The sequence below is a fragment of the Bubalus kerabau genome, chromosome 11 (genome assembly GCF_029407905.1).
Source record: "Bubalus kerabau isolate K-KA32 ecotype Philippines breed swamp buffalo chromosome 11, PCC_UOA_SB_1v2, whole genome shotgun sequence".
NCBI lineage: Eukaryota > Metazoa > Chordata > Mammalia > Artiodactyla > Bovidae > Bubalus > Bubalus kerabau.
The window spans coordinates 70,356,595-70,376,673 of NC_073634.1; the positions used below are offsets into that span (position 1 = coordinate 70,356,595).

General features: G+C 44.0%; 1 protein-coding gene across 1 annotated transcript in view; it reads left to right on the plus strand.

Annotated features, from left to right (window-relative positions):
* Positions 1-20,079, plus strand: part of ANTXR1 (ANTXR cell adhesion molecule 1) — a 260,214-nt gene that overhangs the window by 183,006 nt on the left and 57,129 nt on the right. The window contains exons 15-17 of the mRNA XM_055540531.1: positions 2,477-2,572; positions 3,101-3,268; positions 15,359-15,439. Of these exons, the coding sequence (XP_055396506.1) occupies positions 2,477-2,572; positions 3,101-3,268; positions 15,359-15,439 (345 nt within the window). The remainder of the gene's footprint in view (positions 1-2,476; positions 2,573-3,100; positions 3,269-15,358; positions 15,440-20,079) is intronic.

Consider the following 20,079-nt stretch of genomic DNA (forward strand, 5'->3'; position numbering starts at 1 on the left):
TTTTGGAAGCCATGTTTCATGTATGACACAGACACATTCTGGTGGTAAAGTTTAACCATATAAGGTTCCTGATTGACATAATAAACTTTCTGAAATTATAAGGTGAGATACCGTGAGCTATAGCATTTTCTGGCTGGTGTCTTTTTTGTTTGTTTTTATTTATTATTTTGGCACATGTAGTCAGAAGTCTTAGCAGGTACAAGGCGTGAGAAGTAGAAAACTGCATTTACTTGAAAGCATCAAATGATTGGAAAAGCAAAACACAAAAGGCCAAAACCTAGAATTTTGTCAACACTGAGAAACAATCAAACAAGAGTGTGGCTGCCTGGGCTCAAATCCAGCTCTGCCACATCCAGGCTGCTGACTAAGTCACTTAACCTCTCTATTCCTCCTGTGTAGTGGGTGTAACAGCACCACCTACATCACTGGCTGGTTAATATATGTCAAGCACTTGGAAGGGTGACCAGCACATACATGTCAAAGGCTACATAAATCCAGCTGTGTTATCACGAATTCAATACTGACAATTATTGAGCACCTACTGTGCACCAGGCTCTATGCAAGATTTAGAATACAAGAGTCGACAGAATCCACTGTGCCTTCAGGGCTCACAGTCCCACATACAAGAAGGACAGATTCATTTAAGACACACACACACACATGCAGACTGACCCATTCTGGTCAGCTGCCAGAATGTGATCACTGTCCTTTAGATATATTAATTTTTAAAAAGAAGCCCGCCCATCACAAGCACAGAGGTCACCTTGAAGGTCTGAATGTGTCGTGTTACTGCTTTGCTTTGTCACTGCTGGCTCTGATCTCTCTTCCGCGGACCCTTGCATGTACCCCGTCCCATGCCTGCCGCTTTCCGCACAGCAGTGGCCCCACATGGGACTCCACTCTGCCTCCCCAAATGCCTCCAACCCAAGGCTGTGGGAGGTGAGCTTGTTCTGAGCACATTAATCTGCTTTGCAGACTCCATTTTCAGCTTCCTTTCCTTACCCGGAAGGGAAATTATGCCACCACTCCCTAGCCCATCCAGGACTGTAGATGGTGACTTTTTCTCCCCACAACAGGAATCAGCGCCAAGATAAGGAGGAGTTTTGCTAATTATCCCTCCCTTTTCCACCCATCAGCTTACAAGTTCCTCTTGTTTTCTCCCTTCATCTTAAAAAACATAGTAAATGCTAACTTCTGTCGGTAAGCTAAGTTCCAGACACCTAGTTAACTGCTGTATTTGAATCATATTGTTGAATTTATTTGTAAATTCAGCAGATAATTCTTGGGCATCTACCATGTACTAGGTGCTGTTCTAAAAGCTGAGACTGCAGTGGTAACTATGACAAATAAACAGAAGCTTTCTTGAAACTTCCATTGCAGTGTGGAGAGACAGACAATAAATAAATAGCAAGCCATGTGTGTGCTCTGTTGTTTAGTTGTGTCCAACTCTTTGTGACCCCATCGACTGCAGCCCGCCAGGCTCCTGTGTCCATGGAATTTTCCAGGCAAGGATACTGGAGTCGGGTGCCATGCCCTCCTCCAGGGGATCTTCCCAACACAGGGATCAAACCCACGTCTCCTACATTGGAAGGCAGGTTCTTTACCACTGAGCCACCTAGGAAGCCCTATAAGAGCAAAAACTAGGAATAAGATAGATTGATGGGATGAAGAGACTGGGGCTACTTGAGAAGGATGTCCAGGGAATGCATTGAGAGTATCTGAGAGAGGGGAGTGTGGAAGGAAGAAGGCTGGAGAAATGAATAAAGGCCAGAGCTCTCAAGTCAGAGTTGAGGTTTGGAATTTATTCTGCTGCTTTGTGGAGAATGGATTATAGGTGAAAGAGGTCAGTTAGGAGACTGTCTCCATATCCAGGAGAAAACTTATGGAGCCTTGGTACCAGGGTGGTGGAGGTGGTGATGGAGCTTGAGTTGGAGAAGCCATCAACTGAGGATCTTTTAGAATTAAGGCCAGTAGAACTTGCTGGAAAATTGAGATGAGACAGGGAAGGGGAAGCAGAGGAAGAGAGAATTCAAGCTTGACTCCCAGGCAGGGGGAAAGACTATGGCAGGAACCAATCTAAGGTGGGGAAATCAGGACTTCTTTTAGACATGTATTGTTGAGAAGTTGATTAGTCCCCGAGAAGATGTCAGTGCCAACAGAGGTCAGAGAAGTCAGGGACAAAGATGTAAATTCACGAGGCATTAACATGTAGACAGGATTAGATGAAATATGCTATAAAGGAGTAGAGATGCAGAAGAGAACATGTTCCAAGAACGCAACACAATCTAACCAGGTCGTACTGCTCTTATTCCCACTTTGCAGATAAGGAAAATAAACTTGGACAGGTTAAGCGATTTGCTCAAGGCCCAGCAAACGGTGGTGCTGGGATTTAACCCAGACAGTCTGCTCCCATCCACTCTGCCATAGTGGACACAATGGTGCTTTGCTTCCTTCATGTGTCACAATCTCTCTGCAGGAAGAAGATGATGATGGTCTGCCTAAGAAAAAGTGGCCTACGGTAGACGCTTCTTATTATGGTGGCCGAGGCGTTGGAGGCATTAAAAGGATGGAGGTAAGGACAGCTTCACTTACTCATGTCTACGTGCTGACTACTCAGTGACAGAAAACCAAAGCAAAATGGTGAAAACTCACACTTAAGGTCTAATGGGGATGTGACTCGTGAGACATCAGTGGAGAGATGGCAAGTATAGCCTTTTACCTCTGCACCCCAGTGTTTTGTCCACTGTGAGTCAGAGCGATTCACTCATTAGCTCAAGTCCCCCTACCCCCACCCCAGTGGTTTCTTCTGTCACTGGAATACAATCCAGAGTTCTTACTGGGCCCACAATGCCTTTGCGTGTGTTGTTCCCATGCCCTGGATGGTCCCTTCCCCAAATGCCCACGCCCCTTGCTTGCTTTCACTGCTCCTCCAGCCCTTCCCCTTTCCCTTTCTCTATTCCACCCCTCTTCTCTGGTCCTCATGACCCAAAAGAAATGAGGACTGGGTAGCACATCGTAGTTATTTGTGATCCCTGTTCTCCAGGGGCATCATATTTTATTTTGTCATTTCATGGGGTTTTTTGTATGTTATTTCTTTTAGGTTCGTTGGGGAGAAAAGGGCTCCACAGAAGAAGGTGCTAAGTTGGAAAAAGCAAAGAATGCAAGAGTCAAGATGCCAGAGCAGGAGTACGAGTTCCCTGAGCCCCGAAATCTCAACAACAACATGCGCCGGCCCTCCTCTCCCCGGAAGTGGTATTCTCCGATTAAGGTGTGCCTCTTTCTACTCAAAAACCCATCCTCACTCCTTGTAAAACACTTACATAGGAAGAACCAGAATCTCTTGAGATGATATCAAACCAAAACCCAGCTTATCACAAAGAAACAAATTTCTCAAATCATGGACTTGAAAGTTTAAATGTATATTTTCTCAGTTTCCACAATATCAAGGTGAGAGCTGGGCTTTTTTGTTTTAATTGGAGTATTGTTGATTTACAGTGTCTTGTTAGTTTCAGGTATACAGCATAGTGATTCAGTTTCATGTATATCTATTCTTTCTCAGATTCTTTTCCATTATAGGTTATTACAAAATATTAAGTATAGTTCCCTGTGCTATACAATAGGTCCTATTGTTTACCTATGTTGTGTATAGTAGTTTCTATCTGTTAATCTCAAACTCCTAATTTATTCTCCCCCCCTTTCCTGTCTGGAAACCATAAGCTTGTTTTCTGTGTCTGTGAGTCTGTTTCTGTTTTTTAAATAAGCTCATTTGTATAATTTTTGTAGATTCAGCATATAAGTGATAGTGTATAGTATTTATCTTTCTCTAACTTACTTCACTTACTGTATAATCTTTAGGTCCATACATGTTGCTGCAAATGGCATTATTTCATTCTTTTTTTTTTTTTTACAGCTGAGTACTATTCCGTTGTATATATATATATGCATCACATCTCTTTTTCATTTATCTGTTAACGAGCATTTAGGTTGTTTCCATGTCTTGGCTATTGTAAATAGTTCTGCTGTAAACACTGGGGTACTTGAAAGTTTTCATCTTTTCCTGATATATGCCCAGCAATAGGAGCTGGGCTTCTTAAAATCCCCATGGCAAAGTGGTGGAATGAGAGTGGACTTGAAGAAAGTGACTTGGGTAGTAACCCCAGAGAATGATTATGACTTTCAATAATTTCATTGGTAGGCTTTCCATAGTCTAACAACAATAGCTGGATTCTCCTTAGTGCCTAATATCTATCCTTTTTGCCGCAACAGGAGCCCATTTCCCTTTATTCAAGCCATGTGCTGGTGTAGAGGGCTGTGTTGGCCATGAGTCTAGTACTCATTCTCCCTGGCTGCAAACAAAATGTCTTATTTCTCCAGAATCTCTCTTCCCCCCTCACAGTTCCACAGCTTAACTGAAAGCCTTTTTGACTTATTGAGAAATTTAAGTCATAAGAGACAGTTAATGCTTCCTAAAGGCCTCTTTTCTCTTCCTCATGGGTGCAGATGTCTTTGAATTCATGTGATTCCTTCAACACCCTTGCTCCTTGGTCTTCCTCATAAGCATCTGCACTATGCCAACCATCAAAGAGCACTAGAAAATTGTAGCCAAAAGACCAACACAGTCTACCAGTAAAACTAGAGTGGTCGAGTCTTTGCTCTGCCCGGGTCTGTCTGGAATCCAAGTCTCCAACTCAGATCTGCACCCTCTAGCTTCTGCAGACAGAACTATGCCAACTCCAAGGCCTCCGGTGAAAGACTCAATATAAGAACCAGCTCTCTTTGCAAAAGAATGGATACATGTATATGTATGGCTGAGTCCCCTTGCTCACCTTTGAGTCCACCTGAAACTATCACAAAATTCTTATTCATCTATACTCCAAAATAAAATAAAAAGTTAAAAAAAAAAAAAAGAACCAGATCTCATCAGCAGCCACCCCCTCTCACACACACATACAGCTTTACCCCTCTTCCAGTGATAAACTGAGATATTTGCTAATTTCAGAGCAGCTCTTCTCCCATGAAATCAAAAGAAGTAACCATTTTTAACAGTGGAGGAAACTTTCTTGGTAGTTGTCTCTGCTGAGTTGAATTACCTCATTCTCAAACTAATCTCAGTGCATTGTCATTTTGGTTTGTTGTGTTTCAAGTGGTGAGATTCTTAAGATAAGCCACCCCCTCTCCTAGAGCAATGGGTTGAACTCTGGAAAAAATGTGGCCCAAATGTAGTTTGCTTGACTAACAGCTGTTTGCTTCTAATTATATTCTAATGTGGAACATTCAGTGGCGTGCATGCATGCACAGACAGGAAGGAGCCAAGGAGAATCTCAGATGAAGGCGAAAGGGGATTTTCTATTATGTTGTTTTCAGAAATCTGTACCTTGTGACTAATACAACATATTTGGTAAGAGCCAGGGTTTCATCTCTGTAATCTTGGATATTGAGAGAGCTTTAATTCTATTTGAAGAATTCATATTTGCTTGAGAGCATGTTATTCATCTGTTAACTAGTTGTCTAGGATGAGTTTTATGAAACAAATGAGCATATGGTCAACTAGATTTAGAAATCCCAAAATACTCCCAACACGCACTTGGAATTAGTGTCAGTTGAACTGAATATTTGTTGTGTACCTACTGTGTGCCAGTATTGCTGGATATTGAGTCTATAGAGGATCTCAAACTTGGCTGAGAGTCAGTCACCTGTAGGAGCTTTAAAAACACAAATTCCCAGGCCTGCTGTCTCAAACCTCATGATTCAGTCTCACAAAAGGCTTTCAAAGTCTCCCTGGCCTTCATGACCTGCCCACTTTTTCTCATGAAGTGAAACTCTGTTTTTTCCCTAATTTTCTCCCTTTTCAAATTTCCCATCCAAACTCCCCTAAGGGAGACCCCACTGTTACCTCAGTTACCGCTCCCTCCCTAGCCCCTGCTCTTCAGCCTTGGTCACTGTGTATGCGCGCGCACACGCTGATTCTCAAAGTGTGGTCCCTGAATGGGCAGCATCAGCATCCCCCAGGAGCTTGTTAGAAATGAACACCCTCAGGCCCCAAGCCTGACCTGCTGAATCAGCAGCTTTGGGGTCGGGGGCCCAGTTAAGAAGGGATCACCCAAGGTACCAGTCAGCCTTCCAGAGGAGACTCCCTGAGGGCAGGAACCATGGTGCGTGGTAAAGTGACCACAGTCATGCCTCGGAGGCATCCTAAATTTCACATGGGTCCATTGTTCTCCCAAACGCAGCTGCTGGATTAATGTTGAATGGCTGGAAAACTGCATGTTAAGGGATCACCAAAAAAGCCAGCTGGAAAAAACCTGTGACGCTGGTGGGCTCGTTAGGCGCCTCTGTAGGACCCCTTTGTTAGGACATGAGAAAGTGTGAATGCTCCTCCTGCTGCTGGAGCAGCTCACACCTAGGCTTACATAGCACAGCTCGTTTGTGTGACTGCTCCTGTTTGTGAGTCTTCCCCCAACTAGATTTGATCCCTGCTGGAGGCACCAATTATCCTTAACTCATCTTTGAATCACCCACATACAGCATTGTACCTGGCATGGAGTAGGGATTTCTCTTGATAATAGAGCTGATGCGTGGGATGTAATTATGAAACCACACCCAGAGCATCATGCCGGATAGACTCTCCTGTGACCTACACAGATCACTTTGGTACTCTCGGACTAAAGGATGTGACATTCTTCTTGCCATCTCTTTGAGGCAAGGAGAGAAAAAGAGGTCATCCTATGTGTATCTGGGCCATATGGGCAAGGGAAGGGAAAGAACAAGAAAGTTTGAGAGTGGAAGCACAGAACAGAATTGAAAAGTCGTAATGTACACTGTTCAGAAGAAGAGCAGACTCTCCACCAGAACTTCAGCCCTTGGACTGTAACCCCATGTGTGGTTCACGATGAGCCCCATTCTAGCCACAATGTCTCTACACACTCACCAGGCCTTGGACAAAGCATTCAGCCTCAAGCTGTGCCGTAAACTCTATTTCCCTTTCCTGAACCCTCTTGCTGGATTTGTCTTGGTCCTGGCAGGAAACAGAAGGCACACTCAGGAGGGTCAAACTCACACAGATCTGGGCAGGGTTAGGAGAATCCGTGGCAATGGTGAGGCACATGGGTACTCAACAGTGAGAGCTGCGACACCCCCGGACCTGAAGGGCAAGGAGAGGAGAGGGTGTTACTGGATCCAGTGAGAGCTGCAGCCCCGGAGTGGAGGTCACCCAACGGGAGCTGTGGCCATAGAGAGGGAGTCAGTAATCTAAATCTGCCCTGCTCCCTGTTTTAATATGGTCCATGAGCTAAGAATGGTTTTTGTATTTTTTAATGATTTTATTAGCACCTACATAATAGCCTTGAGTTTGCCTCTTGACCTACAAAACCTGAAATATTTACCCTCTGGGCCTATACAGAAAATGTTTGCAGACCCCTGCCCTATAAGAAAGCAGCCACTGATGGAAGTGGGGGTCGGGGAGGGAGTAGAAGGAACAAGTACCAACCTCCCCGTTATCTTGCCCTCTTCTCTCCTTTTTTAAATTGAAGTATAGCTGATTTACAATGTTGTATCAGTTTCAGCTGTACAGCAAAGTGATTCCATTATATATATATTTTTTCTTTTTCAGATTCTTTTCCATTATGAGTTATTATAAAATACTGAGTATAGTTCCCTGTGCTATATGGTGGGGTCCTTGTTGGTTATCTATTCTATATCTAGTATATCTAGTATTGTGTATATGTTAATCCTAAACTCCTGATTTATCCCTTCACCCCCTTACCCCCTTTGGTAACCATAATTCATTTTCTATGTTTATGGGTCTGTTTCTGTTTTGTAAGTAAATTCACTTATATCATGTTTTTTCATATTCCACATATAAGCAATATCATGTTTGTATGCCTTACTTCACTTAGTGTAATAATCTCTAGGTCCATCCATGTTGCTGCAAATGGCATTATTTCATTCTTTTGATGGCTGAGTAATATTCCACTATATATATACACACGCAGACACACACGTGCACACGCACTCCACATACTCTTTATGCATTCATCTGCCTGCTGTCATCTTCTGGGGTTACCTGTTGGCCAGACCAAAGGGAAGCTAAATGATGCCATCTGTTGAGGTTGCTCTTCCAAGGCATGGAACAAGGAAGGCAGAGAATTGCAGAGAGTGGATGGGGGCAGGCAGCTCATGGAGGATGGCCTGCCCACTCTGTGCCCCACTATCAACAGGGAGAACATCTCCACCCAGGGCAAAACTTTCAGAAAGTTCTAGAAAGAGTCCTGGTTCCCCAGTGAAGGTGGTCAGAATCACACACCTTTAAACTGGTTGCATTTGACTCAGTTTCTCAAGCATTCCAGGAAATAGATTTGAGCACCACAGAAGCAGGGGAGCACGTTGCCTCAGCACACCCCAAGGGAGCTCACTAGGAGAAGGAGTCCACAACGGGCTGCTCCCTGCCATCGCCCAGGCTAATTTAAGGCACTGACCACACTGACCACACTTTACCCTTTCCTCATTCCAGGCTCATGATCAGGAAATTTTCCGATATTTGGCCTGAATTTTTCTTTGCTTGGTTTTCACCCCCTGGATTTACAGCAATCCCGTGCTTCTCATTAAATTGGGACTGACCGCTTCAGGCGAGTTAAGTAATGCCCAGATGTATGGCCACCAGAAAGATGAAAACCAGGTCTGTTTTCAAGTTTGCTGGAAGGCTTGCAGCCTTCAGAGAAATGATTTTCCTCCTTTTCCAGTAGCTCCTCCCTTTGACTGGCAATGACAGAAATGACAGCGGAAGAACAAAAGCCAGACCCTGGCTGGCCCTGCAGACCACTGTGTTCTGCAGAAGAGCCTGACCAGCCTGTGCTGCTCACAGCGCCGGGAAGCCGGTGGTCTTCTGTTCATTTTCTTTCAGGCGAACCTGTCATCCCTGGCCTTAAGCACCTTGACCTTGTAATCAAGCAGCATTCAGTGCTCAAACTGCACTGAACGAAGCTGTATGCCGTCCAGCAAGACACACTGAAGCCTTAAATGTTGTCAGATGTGCTGTTGATGTTGAACAGACATTTTTTTGTCCCTTCCTGGCTACAATTTAGAATGGTTCCAAACATGTTTTAAACAAAGACCGAAAGAAGAGAGAAAAAAAATTACCGTGTATGAGTGTGTCTATGTGTGGGTATGTATAGGGAAAGTTTCTAACTTATGCATTCATTTGTTTCATTTAAGGAGAAGCATGAGTCACAATATTTACTATATATTTTAAGGTATAAAAAATTAGTATTAGTCTCTCACACGCCGCTAAGTTGAACTACCCTCAAAATTCCCAGCTTCTGACTAACTTCCAAGTAGCTGAGGCAGACAAACCAGGAGAGAAGATACAGCTGCTGCCTGCCCACCCCTCCTCCCACCCCCAAAAAAGGAAAGAAAGGCAGCCACAAAGCCCATGCACTGAGATGCTTTGAGCGATAGACCTCACAAACCTCCTGGCATGGTCTTCTTGTTTAGGAAGAAACAGCGAGCATTGATGTAAAATTCCCGGTTTGCCAGCCTTTGTGGATTGGAAGATATTGATTATCAGGCTGGGGTAGAGTTGGGGAACCTGGAATTGGTACACTTCTCATGGGATAGTCAAAGTGTGTCAATTTCATATGAAAAAAAGATATATATAAATGTCAGGTAATACACTGTGGTGGAGGGTTCCCAGAGTGGTGGAGAATCTTTAAGCTTGGCAGAAGCATTCCTCCTGGGAAGTGAGGACCTGTGTCTTGAAACGCACCTTGTAGAGAGGGCCATGCAGGCAGGACACTCAGATCTGAGAGAAATAGTGGCGTCAACTCAGAGGCTCCCCCCAGGCTGTGAGTAAAGCCCACCGACCACTTGGAAGAATCTCCTGAGGCTCTTCTGGCCCCAAAGGGATGTTATTAATAAGCCCAGTAGCTACTGTCTTGAAATGACAAAACTTCTGCCTCCTCTCAGAAAATCAAGCAAAGGAACCTTGTTATGTACTTCTCTTTGACTTTTAAGAGTTATTTTTCATCCTCTTGATTCTAAACACACTTATTCTATAGCTTACTTCAGCTCTTGCATAAAATGCTACCTGATGTATTGAAAGAAGTACAACAAGGTATAGGATGTATAGATTACCCCAGCTGTTTTCTATGCCACACAGAATGGGGACTTTGGATTCATTTGTGGAACTTTTAGAATTCAGAACACTGAGGGCTACAATCAGAACTAGCTGGTCTTACCTTGGCCAGAACAGCTGTTGATAGCAGCTCGCCTGGATGAAGGGCACACCTGGGTGACTCATGTAGCACAAGTCAGGCATAGTCCCGAGGGCCCTGCTTGCACTCACTTCTTCATTTCTCACCAACGCCCTCAAAATTAGAAACTGCTACTACTCCCTCTGTTTTACAAATGGGAAAATCAAGGCACAGAGGGGTAACTTGCCTAAATTCACACTGCTAATATGTTTCTTGATTTATTTTATTACTGACAAAGCATCCATTCCAGCTAGCCATGAAATCTGTTATTAATCAAGTAGTAGAAAGGACTGGGAGCCTGGAGGTGAAAGACCAATCAGGAAACTATTCACAGGATGAGAGACAGGTGATCAAGGCCAAGGCAGTAGCCAAGGAGACAGTGGGGCAGGGCTGGACAGGAAGAGGCAAGAGGGAAGATGGGACAGAACATCCACCGGACGTGGTCGAAGTTGGATGTGAAGGGGTGGCAGAGAGAGAGGAGGTGAGAATGGCCTGTCTGGTCATTGCCTGTCTCCATGTTGGTGGTGCTCCATGGCATACTCAAGGCAGGGTGCCAAAGGAGGAGCAGGTTGGGGGAAAATTATTCAATATGTGATGTTTGGGGTTTTTTTATACCTGTGATATGTTTACTTTACAACTAAGATTTGGTAATTGGATTGGAAGCTTATATGAGCCATGGGCAAACAGGTGGAAATTTGACCCATGAGACTAGGTGAGAGTAGGCGGGGTGAGCATTCTGCCTGGGGGTGAGTCTGGTAGAGGGGGGACACCGAGGGGACCCCCTTGCATCAAGTGTAGGCAGAGGGGAGGGGAAGAAGAAGCTGAAAAGGATATGAGAGAGTTAAGAAGGAGCAGGCAGAGCCAAGGTTTAGCCAAGCCTTAGCAAAGCAGCTGTGGTGGAGTGTTGGGGGTCCCCAGACATCATCATAGAAGCCAGGGGGAAAGGCGGAAATGGGGTTGCAGGACAGAGTGGAGGACAGGCACTCCATGCTTGTAAAGTACAAATTGTTGGATTCTTACTCGTCATCTTACATTCATTTCCATCTTTCTACAGGGCTTTCCAAATTATCATTTTAATGACTTTACCTAAGGATTAATACATTGATAACATTGAATGAATGCTTTCTGTGAGACAAGTATCTTACTTCAAGGGCTTCCCAGGTGGCGCTAATGGTAAAGAACCTGCCTGCCAATGCAGGAGACATAAGAGGCATGGGTTCAATCCCTGGGTCAGGAAGATCCCCTGGAGGAGGGCTCGGGGACCCACTCCAGTATTCTTGCCCAGAGAATCCCAGGGACAGAGGAGCCTGGCGGGCTACAGTCCATAGGGTCACCAAGAGTCGGACATGACTGAAGTGACTTACCATGCACACATCTTACTTCAATATCTAATTGTAAGCCTTTTAAGATATCCATAGAGCAGACAATATTATTATCTCTCTTCTTTCTAAAGATGAGAAAGGTAAGACTTAAGGACATGAAACAGTTTGTTCAAGGCCACAGCAGAGCTGGTGAGGGGCAGCCCCAAAATACAGTCTAAAGCCAGTCATTTTGTGCTTCAATATCGCTCTATGATCTGTTGCCACCCATTCTTCTGGTGTTGCACATCTAGGTGGTTTTTGCCCCTTTTCCCTGCCTGGAACTTTGTATTTCTGCTGAGTTAATTATAACACTTCCTCAACAGCCACTTTTTCTTTTAGCCCCATCTCATTGCACCTCATTTGTCAAGGAGTTGAGTGATCAGGGCACAGAATACTGAGAGGGGGATGATTTACCAAGTCAGTTACCAGGAGTCCCCCCTAAAAAAGGGAAAAGAAAAGAGGCATTCATCCAGGAAGTCCACCTGATTATATCCTGACACATAAATACTTATCCCAAAGAACTTTAAAGGAAAACATTTAACCAATGATTGAAACAGTTTAATGCAGAAAACCATGCTGAACACAGCAGCAGTCCTTCCCAGCATCCTGAAGTCAATCCAGAATATTTTTAGAGGTTTTTGTAAATACTTGGGCAAGAGAGATGAGAAACATTATGCTTAGCAAGACAGAGTTGAACCCACAAGAACTCAAGCGACCATTGATAAAGGTTGCAGAGCACATTTTTCATATCTGAGTAAAACCCACCAGAAAATAACTTCAGAACACCAACTCTTCAAGTGGCATTCTTAAATTGATGCTGCCACTATGAACGCTTTGTGGCAAGGAACTTGAATTTTCTAGACTCTCCTAGCCCTTCAGCATTATCCTTCAAAGACCACTTACAGATCAGTGTTTTCAAACATGCTCTCGAAACCCCAACAGGAATACATGTTGGCCCAGTAAATCCTTATGTGTGCATATGTGTGTATTCACTTCATACACTAATACTCACACCCATGCATGTTTAACTGATACACATTTTTCACAAATCATACTTATCCTCACCATGTGCCATTAACTCAAATATTTTCTTTCCTATTAATTCAGATCCTAATACACAAAATTATTTCATGAGGGGTTGAAGAGTTGCAACCCCCAGTTTAGAAACCCTGTTCTAGAGGATCTAAGTGAAAGTGCTCTGACCAGAAGATCTGCACAAGGAAGAAGCTGCAGCTGGTATCATAGAAAGGATATGAGCTTTGCACAGGGAACTATATTCAAAATCCTGTGATAGACCATAATGGAAAAGAATATTTAAAAAGAAGGTGAAGTGAAAGTGAAAGTTGCTCAGTCATGTCCGACTTTTTGTGACCACATGGAATGGTCCATGGAATTCTCCAAGCCAGAACAATGGACTGCGTAGCCTTTCCCTTCTCCGGGGGATCTTCACAACCCAGGGATTGAACCCAGGTCTCCTGCATTGCAGGTGGATTCTTTACCAGCGGAGCCACAAGAATGTAGATATGTGTATAACTGAGTCACATTGCTTTATAGTAGAAATTAACATAACATTGTAAATCAACTATACTTCAATTTAAAAATTAATAAATGCCATAAAATTTTTTTTAAATATTTAGAATTAGACATGGTGGGGGCATCCAGTCACACCTCTCCAGTTTACAAGTTGTGTGCCTCTGGCCAAGTTAGTTGACCTCTCTGATTCCTTCCCCATAACCCTTTGGGACTGCTGGGAGAATCAAATGAGCAGACACTCAGAAAAGCACCTCGCCCAGCACATAGCAGCACTGGATGCATTCATTCATCTAACACATATTTTCTGAGCACCAGAAGCTGTGCTAAGGGCTGGGTATACAGCAGTTAAAAAAACCAGTGGCACCTCTGCTTTCATGGAGCTGGCATTCCAGATGACAGAGACAAATACTAAGCAAATAAACAGAGTCCTTGTCAGGGAGTGATAAGGGCTGTATTAGTTTCCTACTGTTGCTCTAACAAATTACCTCTAACTAAGTGGCTTAAGACTGCACAGATTTATTGTCTTTTAGTTCTGGGGGTCAGAAGCCCAAAATGGGTCTCACAGGGCTAAGATGACAGCAAGGCCAGGGCTGCACTCCTTCTGGAGGCTCTAGGAATCTCCTCATCTTTTCCAGACTTCAGAAGCTGCCCGCTTATTGGCTTGTGGCCCCCTTTCTTCCCCAAAGCCAGCTACCATGGGTTGAGTCCTTCTCACATGGGATCACTCTGATTCTGCTTCTGTTTCTCCATCTCTTTCTCTGACTTAGACCCTCCTGCCTCCCTCTGTTAAGGACCCCTGTGAAATACATAAATTTTATAAACAAATCCATGTGGTTAGCTTGGGTGCATCCAGATGATCCAGGATCATGTCCCCAATCTAAGATCCTTAACATAATTGTTGGGGCAATTCGAGTGCAGGTTGAAAAAGACTTTCCAGACACACAGCATTTCAGAAGGGAGTGAGTTTATTAAGAACAAAGAGCAGAGATAAAAGAGGCACTGCAGACACAGTGGGCTGACCTGACAGACCAAGAAGAGTTGACAGTCTTTGTGGGTTAATAGCCAATTTTTACAGCCTCAAGACAAAGAAAATTCCTGCTGGAAGGTTGGTGTTAGGTGATTGGTTGGGGCACTATATAGTGTTTCCTAGAGTGGAAATCTTTGCCGCATTTGGAGTCAGGAGGCCTGTTAGTGATGATCAGGGGCTTTTGGCAACAAAGGGTCAATTAGCTTGTTGACCTGGTTCTGGGCTCCACTTCTGTGGCCTTGGTACAGGGTTCGCACCTGTGGCTTTGGAGCAAGACTCAACAGTAATCAAATCTGCAAAGTCCTTTTTTTGCCATGAAAGGGAATGTAGTCACCAGTTCCAGAGGCTAAAATGTCATGTTTGGAGGTGGAGGTGGAGGTGAGCAGATTTCCTGGTGGTGAAGGGAAATCAGACAAAGTAAAGGTGACTTCTGCCTGTTGGTGGAGTCACCAGCCAGGGTTAATAATAAGAGCAAAGCTAAATAAATGTCCTTTTTTTCCTGTGTGTTTAGTGTTTGCAGTGGCAGAAGCCAGCTCCACTCAGCACGTCTCAGGAACTAGAACATTAGACTCCCTTTGTCACGCACTATGAAAACTTTAGCCCTCACAGATTCAATCTTCTCCGATTCAGCCAATCACCTACAACTCCAAAGGGGGCTGTGATTTGTGGTGATCCATGATCCTTGGTCATTTGTCCCTCAGGCCCAGGATTCTGGAGCCTCTTGTGGGGACAGCCGTGGATCTGCGCCCCAGGACCCTTTCATTGGTCTAGCCCCATCCACGCTTCTGTTCAGTCATTTTCCTGAATTTGTCCTCATTGTTTCATTTGTAAACTCGGGACACTAAGTGGGAAGAAAAAACTTTAGTGCAAGTTGAAAAGCTTGACCTGCAGTGAGAGGAGATGCCCAGAAATGCAATGAGGGCAGCAGGCTGGATGACCGCTCTGGGTCTGCACACCTGAGGCTGCGCTACAGTCGGCAGGTGTCTCCTGCGTGAGCATCAGGGTTCTCTGGGATGCGTCTCTTCTCCTCTATTGCTGAATCCACATTTGAACTAGAGAGTCACGTCCTGTGACAGCTGAACTGCTGGTGAAGTGTGGTTCACATGACGGAAGAGGCATGGAAAGTTCATGTCATTGCGGGCCCTCAATCTAGCTTCAGATGTAATCTTGGTGCATTTGTTTTATTTCAGGGAAAACTTGATGCCTTGTGGGTCCTACTAAGGAAAGGCTACGATCGTGTGTCCGTGATGCGTCCACAGCCAGGAGACACGGTAGGATTCATTAACGGTGTCACATACACGCGTTCTTTTTCTTTTTCTCTCTCTGCCTCTGACTGTTGAGCTGGAATAACTCCAGATAATGAATCCAGCTATCATTTCATGTTGTGACAAATCAGATACTAGTTTTCAAATTTTGGGTTCTACAAGACCTTGAGTTTCGACTTGCTTTTCTGAAAAGGATTTTGACCGAAACAGGTTAGATTAGCTTCCTAGGACTTGAGCGGCTGGGTTTCCATGTACGGTGAGTGAATAAAGCAAGGATGCTCAGGCAGCTTCCGGAGAGAGGGCTGCTGCTCCTCGGCCACACTGGCCAGTGGTGACAAGCAGGACGCCAGGGCCATAAGGTGGAGCCAGGGAATAGGGACCATGGGAAAACTCCCCCATCGTCCAGCAGGTGTTGGGTTTGTCTGGTCCAGGATCACAGGAGGGTCTTCCACAGTGAGGATTTGCCCTGAAACTGTCAGGGCCAAGCTCTGAGTGTCTCCAACTGGAAGGAGATAGAAAGGGAAGAGGCTACAGAGGCCTTAGTCCTCATTTTGTAAATGAGGAAACAGAGGACAGGACAAGCTGAATAATAACAATGCTGGAAACAACCTCAGTTCTGCCGTAATCACACCATTGCTAGCTCTTCTGGGAAGAGCTAGTCTCTCTTTTATAAAATCTTCAAAGCAAAGCCTGGGACCAAATTCTCCCTCAACCACCCGCAACCTGCATCTTTCATCTGCTGCTCTGGGAATCAGGCACACTAACCCAAAAGCAAAATCAAGGTGTCTAATTTGGGGCTCCTTTTGAATCAGGTAGAGTTGGGTCTGAATTTTGCTTCCTTCCTGCCTGGAAAACTCTAAGCAAGTCCCTTGACCTCTCTGAACTCCATTCTTCATATTGTAAAGTGGTTGATAATAATTACTTCAGTGTGGCTGGCTGGAGACAGTAATGTTTGTAAAGCATTTGGCTTAACGTTTGAACACATTAAATAGTAATGCTCAGTCAAACATTATTATGATTATTTACCTTGTGCTTTTCTGTTTGTGAAAGGTTGGTGGAGAAATTCAAACTATATTGCTATTGACTATGTCAGATATACCTGCATCTTTGCACTGCCCACTCTGCAACACAGTACAACTGATAAAACACGAGAGCAGGGTCAGTCAGGCACCTGGTGACAACAGGTAGCTTGTGGTTGAGAGAATTTGGTCCAAAGTTTCACAGCCTGAGCAGACTGCTGCCAGCTAGCTGTTCCTGCTCCACCTTGTGGCAGGGACAGCAGGCAAATATGATGTAAAAAAAAAAAAAAACCACCCAGGGCATATAAATGCTGGGCCAACTTGACCTTCTTGATCTCTAGAATTTGTTTTTTGTCTGGAAGTCAACAAGAACACATTGCTAGAGCAGATTTTAAAGTATAAACAGCTAACAGAAATGAGCCTTGGCCATCAGCTTTGTACTCAGCGTGGTATCTGGCCTTGTAAGTTATACATATGGTTTCTGTGGAAAATTAAGAAATTTTTTAGCCTGCATGAAACGCATCTAACAGATTAAGAAGAAAACAATAGGATAGGTAAACTCCTCGGGCTCAGCAGTACTATTTTTGTGATAGAATGTACTAGTCCATGAACAAGACCATTTTTCTCAGAGCACTTGAAAAACATCTCCACTCAGATTTGTTAACATTCCATTCTTCACCGACCAGTTTGCCAGAAACAGATTTATAAACTGGGTCAACCAGAGAATCGAGTGTAGGAAAGAGGAAGGATAAGAGAAATATTATGGTAGATAAGATATAAGAACTAAAACTGTTTGAGGGCAAATGGCTGATCAGATAAATCTAACAAAAATGAGATGAAAATGGATGGAGTTCCTTCTAATGAATCACACCTAGATTGAATCTCTTATTTACAAATTCTGAATGAAAGCTTGTGTCTTTCACATTTGAAGACCTTCTGTGTGCTTTTGAGAAATACAATCCCACCCTGAAATTTCATTCTCCAGTCACACAAAATAATAGATGGGAAGGATGGGAGGTCTGAGGATTAGGATACATTTGTGACCATGTTCTTAGAGGTGTTGCAAAGTACAATTGTCCAGCCTACTTCGAAATGGACGTTCTTTACAGGAATCCTGCTAAAATCTTTACGACTCATGAGAGTAGATGCAGAGAACCTTGTCTTTGTAATCATGGTGATGGCCACAGACATCTAGTTGTGTACATGTATACATGTATACAAAAAAGATCATAGATTATGTAGGAAGGGAAATTCAAAGCTACCTTATCGCAACTCAGGAAAGAATTCTGGAAGAGAAGACTATACTGTAGCTTATTATTATGTGCTTATTCTGTTCTGTTTTCATAACTTCGACAGACTCACTACAGACCTGCCTTCTTTGCACGGTGGATGACTCTGTAAGAATTCCTGAGCACTGATTTATGGGGCTGACCACATTTTCCATAAACTCAAAATGACTACATCCAGGCATGTGCTCATGAACAAGAGTCACAGGTTCTGAGTTTTTCCTTTAAAACAAAAACAAAAACAAACATCACCTAATTACATTCTCAGTTACATTCTGAATTGTTTCAAACACATGTTGATCTCACAGAAACCTGGCAGTTCTTCTCAGTTCCTGTCTGCTCTATCCTTCCCCAAATGAACCCACCCCTGCTCTACAGAGGCAAACATGGGCTCACCAGTAGAGCCTCGGAGGCTGCTGGAAAAGCAGAATGCCTCCAGCCCCCACCACAGAGCAGAGGGCTGAGAGAGGCCTGAGCCCAGAGTCACATCCTTCCCTGGGATTGGTGCCCACTTCCTGGGAGCTGTCCATGTTTTCCCTGGGTCAGGGAAAACATGAATGGGATGACAGCAGGGGACATGAATGCTTTCTGACTGCCACCACCCATCTTCCTCTTTCTGCCTGGGGTGGGCCCACAGTCCTATTGTGTTTTGGAGCCCACCAAGAGAGCCTGAGCCAACATAGAAGGTAAAGTACCAAAGAAGCCACTTAAATAGCAAACCAGCAACACATTGGATCCTAAAATTTAATAAGCTCACGAAGCATATGGTGCTTGTGTGCCAAGTTGCTTCAGTCATGTCGAACTCTTTGCAATTCTGTGGACTGTAGCCCATCAGGCTCCTCTGTCCATGAGATTCTGCAGGCAAAAATACGGGAGTGGGTTACCATGCCCTCCTCCAGGGCGCCTTCCCAACCCAAGGATTGAACCTGTTTCTCTTATATCTCCTGCATTGTCAGGCAGGTTCTTTACCACTAGCGCCACCTGGGAAGCCCCAACCATATAGTATCCTCTGCTTAAACCACCCCCTGGCTTCCAGTGTATAGCCACCGCTTTGCTCTTTTGAAAACATGGATCTCAGCATGCCATCCAAAAGCCTCAGTCTTTCAAAGGCTAGGAAGAAGCCCCAAACCCTTAGCTTGATTTAGAAAGGCTTTCCTTGTCATTTCATCTACTTTTTCCCCCTGGTTCCCCTATCACTCCATAGAGGATCCAGCCATCTAGAATTGCTCCCCATTCCCTGAATATGCCAGAATCGTTGGTGTCTCTATGCCTTTGCGCAGTCTTAACTTCTCTGCCTGGGATGTCTTTCCCACCATCTCTACCTATTGAACTGTTACCTTGGTAAGATTGTTCATTGTCCCCATGGTACCCCTGTAAACACAAAACATTGCTGTCCAGACCCAGGCTTTAAAGGGGGTTTTACCAAACTAGAGAACATTCACAGAGACTTAGCAGGAAAGTCTGGCAATTAGAACCTGTGTCCCATGAGCATTTGCCAGGATAGTCCCCAATTCTTCCTATATGGGAGCCTCTCTGACTTCAAAAAATTTTCTTACCATTGAAGGACAAATGGCAGAAGGAATTGGGAATGTTCAGTCTGAGGCAGAAGACTTAAAGGGAGCTGAGAGCTTTTTAACTTGGTCATCATGCTAAGCATTCTTTTTATAAACTATTAATATTTTCTCTCTGGGCCTCTTGGTTCAGATGGTAAAAAATCTGCCTGCAGTGGGGGAGACCTGGATTTGATCCCTGGGTTGGGAAGATGCCCTGGAGAAGGGAATATCAACCCACTCCAGTAGTCTTGCCTAGAGAATTCCATGGACAGAGGAGCCTGTCAGGCTACAGTCCATGGGGTCAGGTTGCAAAGAGTTGGACACAAGTGAGAGACTTTCACTTTCATTAATATTTTTAATCACTTACCTGTATTCAAGGAGTAATCTTTTCATGCCACTTCATATCATTATATGATGTGATTTTAAATGCAAACTGTGACTTTATATTTCGGCCTGCCTTCTCTTTTTAGAATGTTTATTTCAAATGTTTATTTTTACAAATGAAGCTATCTGTAATCAGTGTACTTGTTGCCAGATCATTGTGCACATTCATGAATGTTTCCTTAGGATTAAACATGCAGTTGTCTCGTCGATCAATCAAACAGCATGCAAAATTTTAAAGTTTTGACATGAATTGCCAGGTTGGGCTCATTATTCATTATTGCCTGAAACACTGTGTGAATTAACACGAGCGCCTGCCATCTGTGAAAATCCCATCTCCCATTAACATTATTAATCTTATCTATTTGACAGGTGTTAATTTAATTTGTGTTTTCTGTTATTGAAGT